Source organism: Zalophus californianus, chromosome 3 (assembly GCF_009762305.2).
Source record: "Zalophus californianus isolate mZalCal1 chromosome 3, mZalCal1.pri.v2, whole genome shotgun sequence".
In the NCBI taxonomy this organism is placed as follows: domain Eukaryota; kingdom Metazoa; phylum Chordata; class Mammalia; order Carnivora; family Otariidae; genus Zalophus; species Zalophus californianus.
The window spans coordinates 171,000,617-171,018,803 of NC_045597.1; the positions used below are offsets into that span (position 1 = coordinate 171,000,617).

General features: G+C 39.5%; 1 protein-coding gene across 7 annotated transcripts in view; it reads right to left on the reverse strand.

The window, feature by feature from the left end:
* ERBB4 (erb-b2 receptor tyrosine kinase 4) overlaps window positions 1–10,968 on the reverse strand; it is a 1,100,194-nt gene extending 1,089,226 nt beyond the window's left edge. For 6 of the 7 annotated variants that reach the window (XM_027590425.2, XM_027590421.2, XM_027590428.1 and 3 more), the window contains exon 1: window positions 10,851–10,968. In XM_027590425.2, coding sequence (XP_027446226.1) covers window positions 10,851–10,932 — 82 coding nt within the window. In that variant the 5' untranslated portion in view covers window positions 10,933–10,968. The remainder of the gene's footprint in view (window positions 1–10,850) is intronic. The other variant, XM_027590423.2, reaches the window with a different exon arrangement.
* Window positions 10,969–18,187: the final 7,219 nt, after the last annotated feature.

An 18,187-nucleotide genomic window follows, 5' to 3' on the forward strand; every position in this document is an offset into this window, starting at 1 on the left:
TTAAAAATATGATATCAAGAAAATAGATATATACCTGGATTTGGCATGGTCATATTTAGAGAAATATATTCTGATAATGATCTCTATGTAGCCCATATTTTCATCAGAAGACATTACTGACATGCTTTACAGCGTGATTTTAGTCCACAGGATTTTTTTTTCTTGAAGCCATGTGTTCTTCTTCATTAATAGTGGGATACCAACTACATGAAGTAGAAAAATAAATTAAAATTACACTCAAAGTTCTTAGTAAAAGAAGAATGATGTTATTTCTTAAAAAATATATATATATTTTTTAACATAGGGAGAGTTACCATAAAGTTTTTTGTTTTTTTTTAAGGCTTCAGCTTCAGAGCCCTTCTCTTGCATTGGTGCATTCCAAGGCTTTGTTCTTAATTTGTATTTCTATTTCTGAATTGTTTTAAAAGAAGTTCCCAAAATTGTATAGGGCAGGACCCAAAACCTTGGCTATACCTCTGCTTTGAAGTTTTTTTCAAGAAGACAAAGCTTACATGATTGTGTCCTTTAATATACAAAACACAAACAAAGAACTATGGAGAATCCAATGAAGGAGAAATAGAATATAACCTAAAGGATTTATTGGACAAGTTTCTTCACATGACTTCAGGGAAAACAAAAAGAGCTGTTGACCTGAAGGCAGAAGGATCTGGTGTGCTAAGTGCCCCTTTCCCACACAGTGGGGTAAGTACAGCGGAGGAGCCATGCCTTTGAGAGACATCCCTAAGGTCTGTCACTTACACAGAAGGCAGAACCAGCTGGTTCTCAGGACAGGGCAGACATGTAACTGTACCAGACGAACGCTCCAGTCAGGCTTCACCCTTACATAGTACTCCTTTATATCTCTATTTCCTCATCTACAAAGTAGAAACAATAATCCCTGACTCAAACTCTCTCATGAATTCTTAGAGGAAAAACAATCAAGAAAGTTATAGAAGAATTCAGACAGAAGTGCTAATGTCTCCATGCCCAACTCTCTCATTAATAGACTACTCTGCAGACTGTTAGGTAATTTTGAAAGTTACCTTAAGTCTTTCAAGCCATTATAAACTAAGGCACAATGAGGGTGCTGCAGTGACCTAGAAAGGCTGACTTTCTTACAACCTGGTAATTGAAGAAGAAATGTCTGAAAGAGCATCTTTCATTCACAGAATCTGACTATAAATACTATAATCATTTCACCAATTTTCAGAACGCAGAGTGGATCATCTAAAAGAGCAGCTGAGAGATTCCCAGTAACCTCTCTGTTTAGTTATGCTAATGTGCTTTCTTCATAGGACGCTTTTTTAAATGGTAGGCATATGTCTATTTGTCTATTTTAAGATACTAAGAAATCTCAGTTATAACAAAATTGTATTATCACATATATCTAGGAATAGAAAATATCACATTTGGTCTGGAACCCCTTTTTCATGAAATACTTATTAGCATCTCTCTGAAGGGAAATGTGTCTCCCAAAGGTTTGGAAAACCACTTTAACATGTTTTTTATATTGTGTTTTATTGGCCTCATCTATCCTTCCTTAAAAGGAGAAAGTTGGCACCTTGAGCTTCTTATAGGTCCTCCTGTTCCTAACATGTCCTGAAATACATTGATGAATCAGTACATGCTTACTGCTTAAAAACTTATTAAAATTTTTAAATAGGAAATAAGAAATAGCAAAGTAATGACACATAAAAATAGTGGGCCACTAAAACAGTTACATTTAAGAATGGTATTCACATATATTTAACTCACCAAAAATAAAACCAACAGAAATACTTTGTACCATATTATGAACAGACTCTAAAAATGGGAATGGGGACAAGTGATATATTCTTGGAAACAATCCATTGAAAGAAATATCCTAGGAAGCTCAAGAAAGCAACTAAAGAAATTCCCAGGGTAAACATGCCTAATATCTATTATTAAGATTTCTATAATTATGTTTTGAGAACCGCTTACTTTGTGCACTGTATGGTTTAATTACAAATAATAACCATCCATGAATGAGTTTAAAATTGTTTCAGCAAATGTATGTTATTTTTTCACTTAAAAATATTTTTAAAAAGCTTACTATATATGTGGCACTGCATTAGTCTCGGCAGGGGATAAAAACTCCTGCTCTTAAAAAGTTAAAACTACACTATCGTTTAAGATTAAAGACCAGATAAGTGACAGAGATAAGGATTATAGGCTAATCAGTGAAAAAAAAAAATGTAATGAAGAGGTACGATTTAATGTAGAATTGAAAAGATTCAAAGGTTTAAACAGGCAGAGGCAACAAGTGAGCCATGAATTCCAGGGAAGGGGGTAAGCAGACGCAGAGACAAGCAAGGGATAGTAATGGAATACTGACGAGGTCAGCGTGGTTCTTAGAATACATCTTAAGAAAACTCTTAAGAATGGATTTTTAAAAATCTGAACACTATTTTAGTAGGCTTTGAACTTTATAATGGAAATCCATTGAAGGCTTCCAAATAGAAACTAGGATAATAAAAGTATTATATTAGAAATGGGCATCTGGCAATGATAAGACGGAAGTCTTGGAAGAGGACATCAACAAGGGGACCAGTACAGAGGATCTTGCAATAGCTCTGCTCTGAGGTTTTTAAACACTAGATGGGGTTAATAAAAATCTTAGGGAGTAAACTTTGATAAGCTATGTAATCGAATTCCCTTTTAAAAACACAAAACATGTTTAACTGCTTTAGTTCTAGACAAAATGATAGGACAAAAGGAACTCCTGAAAATAAAAAGTGTTTGACTAAAAGAAATACTGTTCTGTTTTATTTTTATTTGGTTTTCATAGGTCCCTATAGAAAGAAACTCATATTCTCATATTCTCTAAGCCTATAGGAAGAATAGAAAATAATGACAAAGACAGATTTTAGTAAAAGGAGAGTTCGCCTAAAGCAAAATAATCACTAACATCCATGACCTCAATTAGGCATTCCCCTGCTAGTGAAGGCAACCCATCCTGAAACAGAGAATTGTACTACTTATTACTCAAGCTATAACCACACTAGATATAGTCACGGAAACTGGAGAATCTATTGCTACTTCTTTCAGTCCTTACCAGCTTAGCCACGAGATATCCTTAGCAGACCATAGATGACCAGCAGATGCATCTATTTAAAACAACTTACAATCCCCACTTGTATCCTTAAGGCTTAAAACCTGAATGTCCACCTATACCGGATGTATATGGGACAAGACATTAGTAAAGGTCAGAAGAGTAGTAAAAATGTAGATGAAACTGATTATTTACAAGTCTGATCATTCTGGGAAATAAATGAGTGCTTATTTCACCATTCCTTGTGTTTTCTTTAAATAGCTTTAGCTACCGTTCACAATAAAATACATATAAACATTCATAGGGCCTTGATACCTGTTACTCTAACTTCCTAGATTCAGAAACTAAGTCTTGCATATTCTTTCTGGTATTTAGTATGCTTCACTAACCCCTACAATATTGGAAATAACATGATTAACAGTAATAACCCTGAGCTACTTCTCATGGGAGAGGTTTAATGATGTTGCACAGGAAGTTTCATGGTGTGTCTATGTTAATATTTTACAGGGGGTCCATTTTCATCTCAAATTCCTAACAGGAAGTGACTCGTCCTGCCAAAACAAGTTTCTAATCTCCCTTCTGTCACTATGGCCCATGAGTATGCTGATCAAATCCCAGAAAGCTCTGGTGCCTAGTGGAAGACAAGAGACAATCAGAAAGAGTTAAGGTGAAATTAAGAACACTGCAAAGTAAGAAGACCCACAGGCAGCATCTCACAGAAGGCAACCAGAAGGAAGCAAATGTGCCACAGAAATACCTTTATAAAGTCTTAGTACTTAAAGTTTAGCTCATATACTTATTCAAAGAATATACCTGTGATCTTAGTAGAGATCTGAAGAAAGAAGAAGGCCCAACAAAGAGTGGAAAAGATAAAGAACCTTGGGTCCAAGGAGGGGCCTGGAAGAATCTGAATTCCCATGTATTTGCTGGTTAAGGGTCCCTACCAACTCATTGGTGATGAAGAACCCATTGTCTATTCCTTATAAGCCATTTTATTTAAGCTTGTATATTACTTAATACAGAATAGAGATATAACCATTCTCTACTTATTGGTCATCTTCATAAAGTTCCAGGTAAAATAAAACCTTGAAGGTGCTATTGTATACAGATAGTAGTGCAGATGCTCTTATCTGACTTTCAGGGTCAACACTCTCCCTATTTTTCTTTTTAATCTTAATGTGTGGCAAGCTATAAATGCAATCAATGATTACTTCCTAAATATAAATTAAGGATGATGATGATCCCACGGTCTTCCCCTTGAAAAGAACTTCACAGTTTGATAGTTAGGCCTATAGTTCTAATCCATTTTTTTTCATTTCAACTTTGCAATTCTCTTTTAAAGCAACACAACCTTGTATTTGTTTATTCTTTTTTTTTTTTTTCAAGTGTCCACAACTTGAATTTTCAAGTCCTTCTGTGTGTTTTAAGGAAAATGATATTGGTGTCAGAAGCTGCCAGGTAACTTACATCATCTCACTTCTGCAGGCTTCCAGTTTCCTCACTTAAAAAATGATTGGACTGAACTAGATAGTTTCTAACTAGTGCTAGATTTCTGTGAAGCAAGCACAGGAGAGTAGAGGCAAGAGTGAAGGAGAGTGGGGAAGTGACAATGTCAGGGAGCACAAAGCTGTTGTCTAGCCTGAGCTTTAATAGAAGCAGCTCTCCTTTTCCCCTTTGGCCTGTTTTAGAGACCGGGGTTACATACACGAATTAATTTGAAAAGAGATCCACACTAACAAAATTAATTAAAAACCAAAGGATTTCTCTTTCTAAATGCTCTAAACATTGTTTTTTCTGTCCAACTGAATCATTTAAAAATTCAAGATGCTAATCATTTAGGGATCACCTTAGCCACCCTAAGAGAGACTCAGAAAACCGAGACACAGAGCAAGAAGTCTAACCCATGATCACAGAGAAAATGACTGTATGACCAGAATCCAATTCTAACTTTTATTCTGGTGCTTTATTCTGTAGCATCACACAACAGCAGGGCTGCTGACCCGCAACCCACAGTGCAGGTGTGCACCCGTTCCCATTAAATTCTATGTGGCTGCTGCCCTCTGGATTTGTACAAAGCAACGGGCCTGCAGAGTAACACATAAAATGAAAACCACTGTAAAACAATTACTATATGTTCAAAAAAACAAACAAACAAAAAAACACTTTACAATTTGGCCCCATATATTTCACCTCTGTGTCACAGAAGTGAGACCATTCTCTTCCCTCTTAAAAAATTAATACAAGTAGAAACCACTCATTTAAGTGTCAAATATGAAAACAAGAAAGTGACTTTAAAGCTTTGATTAAAGATTTGGAAAATAGGTCAATTTACATAATAAATATGTCAGATTATCAACACCTCAGAAAGAGAGAAAAAGCCATACACAGTGAAATCTAAAAAGACCATAGAGCAATTCTGAAAAGTAATATTTTGGGGGAAATGGCCTTCAAGTACAAATACTTTGGTTTAATAACCAAAAGGTGTTCTTTCGACAAAGATAGTCTGCTGAAAGTTTACACTGTTACATTGTGTTTATTTATGTATGTATGGGTATACATTTTAAAATATATCACTTAACTTGTTACTGGACTGTACCTCAATATTAAGGAAGAACTTTAAAGCCATTTTTCAGAAAACTGCTATACAATGGACAGAGTATATTACATATATTTTCCCCTCAGGCACAGAAGCCAAGTCACAAAGACATGGAATGAGTTGCTCAAGGTATTAACAAGAAACTGGAGGAATCTGTCCCTACAACGTAAACATCCTGATTTAAAACACTTAGCTATGTCCTATGTCAAACTTAACAACAAAACAGGCAGTTAATGTCTCCTTCAAAGTAGGTAGCACAGCTACAGGCTCAGGAAACATTGATGTAGAACCTTTTCATTAAAAAATAATAGTAAAGAAAATTAAGGAATTGTCAGTATAAATGTAAACTTCAGTCAACAACTATGTTAGGAAGCATGAAAAGTACGGTTTTACTCCAACTGCCCAATATTTAAAATAATCCAGAAAATGAGTATTAGATATAAGGTTCAATTTTGTTCCACATGGTCAAATGTAACATAGAAGAACATTCCTAAAATGATATAGCCTGAAGAAAAGTTTATAATATAATTAGATTCTGCCCTGAACACATACTCAGATCATTGTAAAAGATAACAGTGGAATATGCTTGACAATCAATTTTTGTAGAACAGCTGTAGGCTTGAACATGTATAAGCTAATTTTAATGTAAACATTAACATCTTTATAAAGCAGTATCTCTCAAAAGGGTGAAATCAAACTGCAAGTGCTAATAAGGTTGCAGGTAACAACATCTTTTTTGATCATCGCTTCATTTATGTTTTAGGCACTTACAAATTACACATAGATATCCAACAGCAGCAGAACACTGTAAAATAAAGCATAAATGTCGCTATTTTTAATATGTTAAATTTTCTTAATAACTGGCTTGAAATAATATAAACATGACACCACTTTAAAGCATTGTAATGTTTAAGGCACTCTAATTCAATTTATTGTTTAAAATGTGCACCTGGCATAGTCATTAATCTAAGGTAGCTCTAATCCAAAGGCTTCAGAAAATATTTAGAGCATAATTCGTTGCATCCCTAGTATTTTTTAAATGGGGGTAGTCTACCTTCCATCCTTGGTCAAGAGGGGAAAAGAGAGAAAGAGATATGGGAAAAGGGACTTCTCTGTAGAAAGATCTGGCCTTGGAGTCAGGGTTTCTGAGATATGCTAGTGATCTTGGATCGATGCCTTTTTATTTTCTTTCAGGAATAAATCTGCGCAATGGAATGGCTTGCAATTGTCCGGCCAACCAGCCATATCAGATTTATCAGAAAGAAAGAATGAAAACTGGCTCAGAGGACTCCTGCAGTGGCTGAGTGGCAGGTTGCTGGGAAAGGCACACACAAAAAAGAACACACTTAGTGGTGGAGGGAAAAATATATATATTCACATGCGTAAACTCAATAAATAATATGTAAAGAAAGAATCTATAGTAATGGAAAGGGTGAAAGCATAAGACAGATGATAAATAGTACTTCTATTTAAGAACTAAAGGCATGAAAGCTCATGAATTCTAAATATTTGAATCCACTTTAAGAAGGAAATATGATTTTTCCCTCAAATGAATGCAAATTCTAAAAATCAGCCAATGCAAACTTACTGTGTTCAGGTTAGTGTAAAAAATACATAAATCTTCCATGAAGTGCATGCCCTGGTAAATATTCTAATGTAATTTCTTAATTAAGACACATTTCCAGTGACTAAATGAAAAAATATTTAAAGCTGTATTGATTTTCAAAAAAAATTGACTTTATATGCATGAATGATTAAAATAAAAGCAGTTTAGTTTAAAAGGAAAAAATTGGAAGATGAGGAATCATGACACAACCAGTCATTTTTATCATAACAGTCATATCATAGTATTTTCAAGTTATTTGCAGTTATGATAGGTATAAATTTGTTTAGAAGCATTCTGAAGAAAAAAATACCTTCTTCTAAAAAGATCCTTTTTACATATATAAAATTTCAAAATTAAAAGAAAAAAAACACTATCCTGTGGGTGTGCTTACAGTAAACACACGTAGGAAAGATTTTTTAAATGTATTTAACATCTTTTTCATCATTTATCTAAGTTTTATTAACTTTTTTCTTCTCAAATGTAGAAAAAAAAGCCAAACCTTAAGTTTGAAGATATATCTTACATATGTAGGAGGGAAAAATGTGTTATTTTATAGTATGAAAAGCAGAACTAAGTTACTTGCAAATAAGAAATGGAAATTGAACTTGTTCATTCCATATCTACTGAGGTATGTAAGAGCGTTGTTTCAATATTATATATTGTATTTCAATACAAAGGTGATATTATTTTTCAATCATGCCAGGAAAAGAAAAATTTTGAAATTATCCCTTTTGGTAGTAAAGGCTTTATAATAGTGATATAAAGGGCCTTTGGCTATATATACTATTTCTAGATAAAATGAATTACTGGAAATGAGACAAAGTCCTCAAGATTTATTTAAAAATTATCTTCTCTAAAGCTGATATTTTCCCCAAGCAAAAGAAAAAAAATAAACAGATCCTTTTCCATTACAATTATTTTAATAAATATCTTAGATCTGTACAACAGAATCTCCACCCCCACCCATATCTTTATTCTGTGCACATAGAGCAGTAAATAAGGTGCATTCCTTCCGCTTAAGAAATTAGCATTTCAAAAATATGCCACTTTCCCCTGAACTCCAAGCGTGTCTAATAATGCGAGAAGCAGATTGTCTTCCCTCGTTTCCTTAATTTGTTTCATCTAAAAGCAATTCACTCAACATCTTGTCGCCCTCTGGCAGCTTAGTTTACTTATCCGCACTTAATTTCTCATTTGGACCAAAACAAACTCCTCCAAACTGCTACTGACTGCTAACCGCGAGAGGGGAAACACGCAATATGTATTTACTTGGGAACATACAACCCCACATACACAGCCACAAACACACAGAGCCTCACTCATACTCCATACAGTAACTAGGTTTTATAAAAGCACTATATTAAAACCAGCTGAACTTTCCTTGCCAGGTGCGGCAGGGTGGGGGTGGGAGAGGGTGAAAAAAAAAAAAGTCCCTAGGGGCATTTACAGTTTTCAGTGGATCACCTTAGCATGCGTGTTGCAATTATACCAGGGATGCACCCGAGAGCTTTTCTTTGTGCGGCCCTTTCATCTAGATCACTTTGTGTTTTGAACAAGCGAGGCTCGCCTTTGTGCCCCTAGAATTTCAAGTACAGAGTCACACACGGAACAACAATGGCACGCTAATCCTCGCGCTCTAAATGGGCTCACTTGTGGGTCTGACAATTCGCGGGGGGAAGCGAGAAGAGACCAGCGAGGGCGCGAGGCGGTGTCGCCTGAGACGAGGAAGAAGACAGCTGCAGAACTAATTTGGATTACATTCTTTGCAGAAATTCTGAAAAGGGCTTTTCGGCATAGCTCAACCCTGAGCCACACAGTTAATACCAAATTGCTGCGGACTCGGAGCCGGGTCCCCCAGCGGCTGAGGCTGAACCAGACAGCCCCCAGTAGGTTGCCTCGTAGAAATTCCTCTCGGCGAAGTCTGCATGTCGGTCGCAAATGCTTTTGAATGGGTCAATGTGCATAATCAACCCATTGAGGGAAAATATGAAGGGTCTTGGAGTGGGGAGGAAGATAAAAAGGGATGTAGCTAAGAGGCCGCTTGGAATCTCAAGTCGTGTTGGTGTAATTCCGGAGGTGGCTGGAGCGCGCGGGACCTGGTATGCATGAAGAATTTCGGAGTATTTGGGAGGGTGCAAACGGCTAGTACAAACGGCGCACACTGGTGGCATTCGAAGGTCATTTTGAAAGGCTCGATGATTGTAACTTGTTATTTACTAGGCTAGGAGGGGTAGGCGGCAGCGGCGGGGGCGGAGCGGGAAAACTACAGCGCGCTGTTTTCTTGGTGAGGTCAGAAGGACACCCTCCGAGGGCCTGAAGCTCTCCTATCGCCACTCCCGGGGGCTTTATCTCCACTAGCTGCCTCCCACGCTCCCGCGACCAGCCCCGGATGGTTCCGGAAATCGCCCCCGCCCTCCAAAAGGCCCCCTTTGGCTGCATAAGTCACCGGTCCTCCGTCCTTTCCTGTCCCACTTTCATCCCCAGGAAACTCGAGTGTCAGAAACTTTGAGCAACCTCGCACCGCAGGTGCTGTCATTAGCCCTGCCCGCCGCGGTGCGCCAGCCCCACCCGGCTGCCTCTCGGGGGTCTATTAGCCTTCTGCCTGTCCAGGTACCTCGGGCTCAAGCTTTCCTGCAAACTGGCAGCGCAGTCGCGCCCGCCTCTCGGGTTAAATCAATTCGCGAAACGGGTCGGCTCGGCAGCCGCGCCGGGCAGTAAACAGAGAAGTTAGAGGGACTCCGGCCAATAGCAAGTTGAACTACAGGAAGAACTCTTCCTGAAGCCAAACAGCAACCGACGGGAAGGCCGGGCTCCCGGTTCAAGTATGTCAACCCCCCCCCTTTTTTTTTTAAAGAGAGCACGCAGGCAAGCAAGCTCTCTCGTCAGTGGGGCGAAGGCTCCCGAACGCCGGCGTAGGAGGCCCAGAGTTCTGTGCCCCGGGGCCGAAGCGCGCCCTCCTGCCGCGCTCCAGCTGCCCAGGCTGGGCTCAAGTCGAGTCTGACCCCGCAAGCTCCAGCGACAGGGGAAGCAGCGGCCCCCGGCAGCACACACAGGTGCAAAGCCCCGCTCTCAGAGCTCCACTCCCTACAGCCGTCCCGCTCTCAAGAGGCCCAGCTGACACCGCCCAGGACTCCAGCCCTTCCGAAGCCCCGGCGGTGCGCGCTTCTTGGAAGCTTTTACTCTGGGGGGGCCCGGATGGCCAGAGAACCGTCTCCTCTAACTTGGGAATTGTGTCTCCCATGTCCCGCACAACAGGCGGGACCACAAGGGATCCCGCTTAGGATCACAGAAAACGTGCAAGAAAAAAGGGGGTTGAGGAGAGAGAGAGAAAAGGGACAGGGTCGCAAAGTGATATTTCACAATAAATAAAACACAGGTACACAAAAAGGTTAAGTTTGGGGATAGAAAGAGGGACGAACGGAAGCCCAAGGCAGAGGCCCCGGTGGAGTGGTCCCTCCACGCCTGGGAGCCAGAGGGTCTCTGGGCGAAGGGGGCGAGGGAGCCACCCGATGCGGCCAAGCCAGCGGCAGCAGGTTCAACAACTGGAGCGCGAGAAGGAACCGCGCGCGACCCACCTGACTGAGAAGCGTTGGGCTGGACGGTCCCCGCTGCCAGGAGAAGGCTCACCCAGACCCACAGTCCTGTCGCCAGCTTCATTTTTTGGAAGTCTCAGATCCCGTGCTGACAATTACATGTCCAAATGGCATATCCCCTTTCGGGCACGCGGAGGAGATTCCTCAGCCAGGCGCGCTTGGGGGCGCGAGGGGAACTGGCGCGCGACGTGCGCGGTGCACCGGCTCCAAGCACGGGCGACCGAGTCAGCGCCCCCGGTCCAGGGCCGGGGACCGGAGGAGGGGGTGAGTGTGCGCGCTTGTGTGCGCGTGTGGGAGTGTGCTCGAGTGTGTGCGCCTGGTTCTCCGGGCCGGACTGTGCAGCTATTTCCCTGTGTGAGCCCTTGCTTTCTCGCTCCCTCCTCACTTTCTCTCACTGGTTGGTCAACAATAAAAAGGAAGGGAGAAAAAGGTTTCCAAAAAAAGTTGATTGCAAAGAGGCGGTAGGTTTCCGGCCTCTCCCCCCAGCCGGGCTATGTTCGGCTCCCTTTTCAGTTTCCTTGCACCTCCAGTCCAAATTGGGAGGGAATGGGAGGGCGGGGGGAGTGGGGTTGGAAGCTTCTCGCTTCTCCCCCGATCCTCTCCTTCTTTTTCCTGTCAGCTTTCCTCACACTTGTCCGGCGGCTGCGGTAATTAAAGCTCCGAGCGTCATTTCCAACGCTCCGCGGTCTCCAGCTGCAGCCCCACAGAGAAATTAATAAGACTCCGGGAGGGGGAAAAAAAAAAAAGGTGGAGGGGGGCGGATAAAACAACCCTCCACGCCACCAGGCTGGCTCTGCTCAGCCGCGAAAACCCCGCCCCCGCTCTGACCCAACTAGCCACGCCTTTTCCCCGCCCCCACCCCAAGGGGAAATCTTATTGGCTCAGACACTCCCCAAAATCCTCAGTCTCAGGAGTTGGGAAAACACCTGTCTGGGAGCGGGCGCGTGCCGGTGGGGGCGGGGCGAAGCTCGATTTAAAGGGCTCACCGGAGCCCACAGACTGAAACAGAGGAGACAGCTGGCCTACGGAGTGCGGAGACCACAGGAGGGTGCCTTACGGATTTTTTTTTTTTTTTAACAAGAAAGTCACCATTTTCTCTATTGCCCCACCGTGTTCATCCACAGACTGGACCTAGAAAGAAAAGAAAAGAAAACGTTGCTTCGGGCATAAAGCCTTCACCCTTCTCTAAACTCTCCTGCTCCACACTCAGAAAGTAATTTAAAAGGTGGTTTAGCAACCGGTAGCCTCTGCTGGTGAGGTGGTCCTGGGAATATAATCAATCACCCGTTTTCCCAACTATGCCATCTCTCCCACCGTTCCCACTCTCCCAAACTGACCACATTTGTATAGCTACATCCTTTGATTTTCAGACTTTATAAGTCTTTTCACCTTTTCCTTGGACTCTAGGACAACTTGGTTTGGGGTTCATTGCCATTAAGCAGATTCTTGTCCAAAGCTCTGAATGTGGTTCTGAAGGGCTAGAAACTGTTCCACTCCTCAGGTGTTCAATGTCTTCAACTTAAGGCCGTGCCAGGACATAACCAATGCAAATGATCAGGCTTATGCTACAGTGGACCCAACTTTAGGCCCCTTCTGTGTTATCAACTCTGCAAGTCCACACGCCCCAGTCCCCAGTTTATTGCTAACTATAGGAGTTTCTGTGCCTTTCTTGATAAAAAAATATCCCGGGATTGGGTCATATCAGTGTACATATCCCTTGCCTTTTACAGCTCTGAAACTGTACCCTGGGCAGAGGCCAGAACCTCCTGGGGGTAGTAGGTTATCGGTTTGCTATTTGCACAGGCATTCTATGTATGAATTATTTTACTTTTTATGTTTTGCTAGAAGTAGAAAATATATAAATAAAAAGTATCAGGGGAGCTTAAAAATCAAGCCACCTCACTCATCATTTGAGACCTTCCCATTCCTCCCCCACATCTTTTATCTATAGCCTTGTCCCTTAAGAATTTTCATGGAGCTGAGAACAGAGAGAAATAGCAGCCTCATCCCAGAAACCTGAAGCCTTCCCTTTCTTAGGCCCACAGCAAGTAACAGGCACAAAGAGGAGGCCAAACAAGCTGAGCATGCTGTTTTACCCAGAAGCAGCCTAGTGCCTAGAGAAACTAAGCCAGAACAGATGATGGTGACTTGACCAGAGTGGTACTGATTGCCTCAGAACTATGCACACTGCTCTTTGGGATTATCTTTGCTTTCTATTTTTATCCCCCTCCCCCTCTATTTTCTTTCCTTTCATTCAATCTCTTCTCAGTCTCCTTTCCTGAAATCTCCTTCTGCTCTTGATGATGATGCTCAGACACCTCTCCTCCATGAAAACTGCTTTTTAAAACTTTCCTTCTGTCCCCAGAGTAACAACCTAAGTGATAAAAAATAAATTAATTAAAAAAAAACTTTCCTGCTTTGGGGAAAGCTTAAGTTTCTATATTAAAAAAGGTCTTGTTTCTGATAACAGTTATAAGAAGTTGAAGAAATTGATTGTGTATTTTAGCTTAAGTTGACGAAAAAATTAAATGCCCTGGATAATTTGGGTTGTTTTTGATTTTCTACTTGTGTCCATTGTGATAGTTTTTATTTTTTCATCAATTTCTTTTGGATGCTTGACAGTCTGTACAAGGCATCTACCAATTAAATTACCTTGTATATCCATGATTTGCCATGATACCCATTTCAGTTTGTTCTCTTTGACTCCATTTTTTGGAGGTTCTGATTGAAACAATGATTGCTATCTAACCAAAGCTGGATATCTGACCAGCAGCCTATAAAATGAATTGGCATGAAAGTTCTACCCAACAGAGGCATCCCATATTGTTTTTGATGGTGACTGGTCTACTCAATCAGAGTCAAGTTTATATAATTTGATTATGAGACCCTAGAGACTTAGGAAGGAAGTATCCTGTGTGGAACAACTGGAAAAGTGAGAATGTAAAATCCATGAGCTAGAGTCAACAGTTAATTTTCTCTGTGTCTGGTCTCATTGGTTTCCCATCTCAACTGAGTCATCATAAGAAAGGAACACCAGAGTAGGGGACATTTGCTACTGGATGTAGACAGGACACGCTAAACCCTCTGTGATTGCTAGAGGATTTCTGAAGAGGATCTCTATATGTCTTCACTTTTCCATGTATCTTTATAATAATTCTTTATCAGCTGAATTAACAAAAATATGTTGCTATTATTTTCAACCTGGAAAAAAACAAATCTGAATAACCCAACATACTACTTAGAAAACCACAGGTTTGCATCCAGATTTATCTGCTCAGTATCCCTTTTCTAGGAACTCTCCTTCCCTCAGTTCTACATTTTTAACTTTGATCTACCTCCATGGTACAACACCCCCAACTCCTTTGTTCCAAGTGGGACCACTCAAAATACTAAGTTAGACCAATCAAAATGCCTTGATCATTGTTAACGGGTTGACAGATGGTCACTCCCACAGAGTCTCTTCCCTGAGATTTTTTGTGCATGGGAAAGAAAGAGTTCCTATTAGTCATCCACTGATAGCTTTTGAGATTTAAAAAAAAAAAAAAAAAGTCCAGAACTGACCTAGGTTTCCTTCTATGTAGGGTTGACCAAGCTGCAGTGAGAAAGAATGAAGGTGCCATTTGCAAGGAGCACAAGGGGGCGCCTGGGTGGCTCACTTGGTTAAGCATCTGCCTTCCTCTCAGGCTCAGGTCATGACCTTGGAATCCAGTCCTGGGATCTGGGATCTGGGATCCAGCCTGTGTCAGGTTCCATGCTCAGCTGGGAGTCTGCTTCTCTCTCTCCCACTATCCCTCTCCACCATTTGTGCTCTTTTACTTGCTCTATCTCAAATAAATAAAATAAAAAATCTTAAAAAAAAAGAAACAAAGGAACACAAGCTCTTTCTAAAGGTCTGAAGAATGTTCAAGCTTTTCCTGTGGCTTTGTTATTTGAATCCCCCTTTTCCTAAGTTAGTTCAATTTCTTATTTGTTACCTGAAACCAGAACACAATGAAATAGTAAAAAGAATCCAACTTCAGTGAGATCATATAGGACATCATGCCTCTTGAGGAAGATATCTTGCTATGGCCCAAATTCTTCAATCTCCCTTCACAGTTTCTCATGCTTTCCCTTGGCTGAAACCATAACCCCAACATAGAGATTTCTTTGGTCTTTGCTACTTCCTCATATCACATTTCCTAGTTCATGTTTTCCATTAGTAATAGAATTCAAGGAGCATCTTGACGTCATGAGTGACAGAATGCTCCTGGTGGGATAATGCTACTGTGGGGGAACACATCGATCCCAGAGTTCAATGTTGAATTAGATATATAACCTTGTCCTGGCGTCTTATAGTTCACTCCACTCTTCAGCTTGTTTCTAAGACTTCCCTAACAGTATGATCAGAGCTTTCTACTTTAGCCATTTTGCTATTGGCCCTAAATATAAATCTGGGACAAATATCAACCAAGAAAAGAAAATAAGATCTGGTCATAAATCAATTTTCTTCTCCTGAATATTCAAAAATAATATAGGATTCTAATTCTCCACCCTCTACCCATTATCATCTTCCTCATCATCTTTCTAAGTTATTTTGTGATCACAAGCAACTCACTTCATATACCTGAGCCCTTTGCCTCATCTTTAAAGGAAAGGATTGTTATGCCTCAAATCTAAGGCTTCATAAATCTATGATGTACTGATCACCTACCAAGTACAAGTCATAATTTTCACAAACTTCAATTGTTTCTTATATTCCTTCCTCCTTTTCCCCACTTACCCACACACACATCTTGATCTGGAGCACGAACACAGCCTCAGCCTTAGAAATATTCAAATAAGCTCCACTACTATGTTACTGTGAAGTGCTCAAGACTTTAGAACTTTCCTATTGCATCAGCCAAAAAGAAATTTGGGTAAATACCAAGGCAGATCCAGTTTTATGATGATGAAGCAGATGACAGATGGAGCAGTGGTAGTTTTTGTTTGGTTAGTTGTTGTTTATTAACTAGCAATTAAAATAACATCTTTTGTTCTTAACCCTCATAGTTCTGAAATTCTCGATATTTTTGGTAATGTTCGATGTGTCAAAGCTAAAAAAAAATCTTTAAACATTTTTAAATGCATGACTATACGTTAACAAAAGAAATGTTTTTGTGACCTTAGTTAATTTGATATCCAAAGAGGACCTCCCTGAGAATATTTTCATTTTAGTTAGTAAGTGTTATTTTCTATGTGTGTGATTAAGCCTTAATTTTTTAAGTGCTAAGGAGGAGGGACTGAACATAAATAAATTAAATCTGTGTTGCTTTTATGTTCATTCATCAGTGTCTGTCCAATTTCTAACAGACATTTTTTGGTTTGTGGTTGAAACTGCAAAACAATTTCAGCCCTGTGGACAGAGTAGTCTTTTCCAACAAAGTTATGCAAAAATGATTTTCCTAGTGAAACCTTTTCCTGTTGTGTATCTGCTTTATATATTTTCTTAAACTAAGTTCTCGTGTCCCACATAGCTTTTTCTACTGCTTTGGAAGTTTATAGATAAAGTAAAACTTCAGTAACAGTTGCCAACTGAAAACTAAGAAGAAAAGGGACATTTCTATTTTTGCATGTTTATATATTTATAAATAAGTTAACTAGTGTAGTTACTTATTGAGGCTATGATTGTACCTGGCCTAAAATCTGAACCAAGAATAAGTTTGTTAGTTTCTTTTTCAGGTAGCCTCTTATGTTGTGCTTCATTTTTTCTGGACTCCTAACTTGGCAAAGAGCTTGATCATGTTACGGTTAATATATAGATTTCTCAAAAGAATCTGAAGAAGTTACATTTGCCATGCACACGAAAATGGCTGTTATTCTGACTAAGGTCACAAAGAGTTCTTAGAATTTTTCTTGAATTCCTGCCAAATAGTCAACTAACATAATCAGTTAGAAACCATGTATCTTTTTTTAATCTCAGATTTGTATAGGGATGGATGAACCTTCAAAGCTTCAGCAAAAAGGCTCGAATAGTTCAGAAAGGGTCCTAATCTTGTTGAGTCTTCTTTCAACACATTAATAGCCTGGTACCTCATCTCCTGATCTATTATCTCTCAGTATAACTCTATTCCCTTTTCTTTAATAGAGTTCTCTAATTCTCTTGGTTACTACCCCTTACCAAGCCTCTCCTCATCACTGAAAAATCTGTCATGAGGCCCAAGACATCTGCCAGGTTCTCTTCTTGGTCTTGGTCCCTAATGAATCACAATTTTCTAATTTTCCAGGTTTTGCATCTCAGAAATATTCCATGTTCCAAAATATTTCATACTACAATTCACCAGTAGAAAGGGCCCAGCAGAGATGCTGTCCAAACTACTGAGTCACACAAAGTAGTAGCAAAAAAATATATAATAAAGAAATGGCAAAGTTAAACTTTTCATCATGTTTGATGACAAGGGAAAAAGCACTAATAAAAGAATATATGGTGGTTTTTATGTATTTTCTACAGAAGGATGGTTATTAACTTATACTGATTGACCTATAAATGTTTTTCCTTTTGACTGGCTGTAAAGATCTGTAAAGACTCTAGAAAAACAAATTCTGGTTGGTATATCTTTCCTTATTAGGTCTTAGATTATCATTTAAAAAAAATCAGCCTTGAATATAGTCTGATTCACATCCCCCTTTGAATATTTAAACTGCTGATACAACAAACGTATTAGTAATGTGCTACTATATCAAAGCAATATGGCTTAAGAAAGATACAAATACCCCAACAAGCTGATAATACTGAATTTGGTGCAAAAAATAGCAGCATCCAATTTAATTTTATTAAAATAGGGAAAGAGGTCAGGCTGGACAATATTTTGAATCTGAGGTAAGAACATCTACTTTATAAAAACAATTTTAATAAGGAAAAAACCTAAAGCTATATAAAGTTAGAGAAATATTTTTTGTTCGGTGAAACTTTTACCTAAGTATAACTGGAAACATTTACTTAACCAATTTTTGGTAAAGCATAGACTTTACCAAATATACAGTCTATTTAAAATCATTATATGAAGAGTATATGATGCCATATTACATACTGTTCTGGTTTTCCATTATGACACTAACTTACTTTTAAAATAACACTAATTTATAAGCAATTGGTATTACTCAGTGTAAGTTGTTGAATGAAGAAACATTCCAGTAAATACTACTTTTTAATATTTGCTTACACTGTATAAAGTATTGCCATGGACAACTTGTGTATTTCATGTATATTTTCTTTTTTTTAAAGATTATATTACAGAGAGAGACATAGCGAGAGAGGGAACACAAGCGGGGGAATGGGAGAGGGAGAAGCAGGCTTCCCGCGG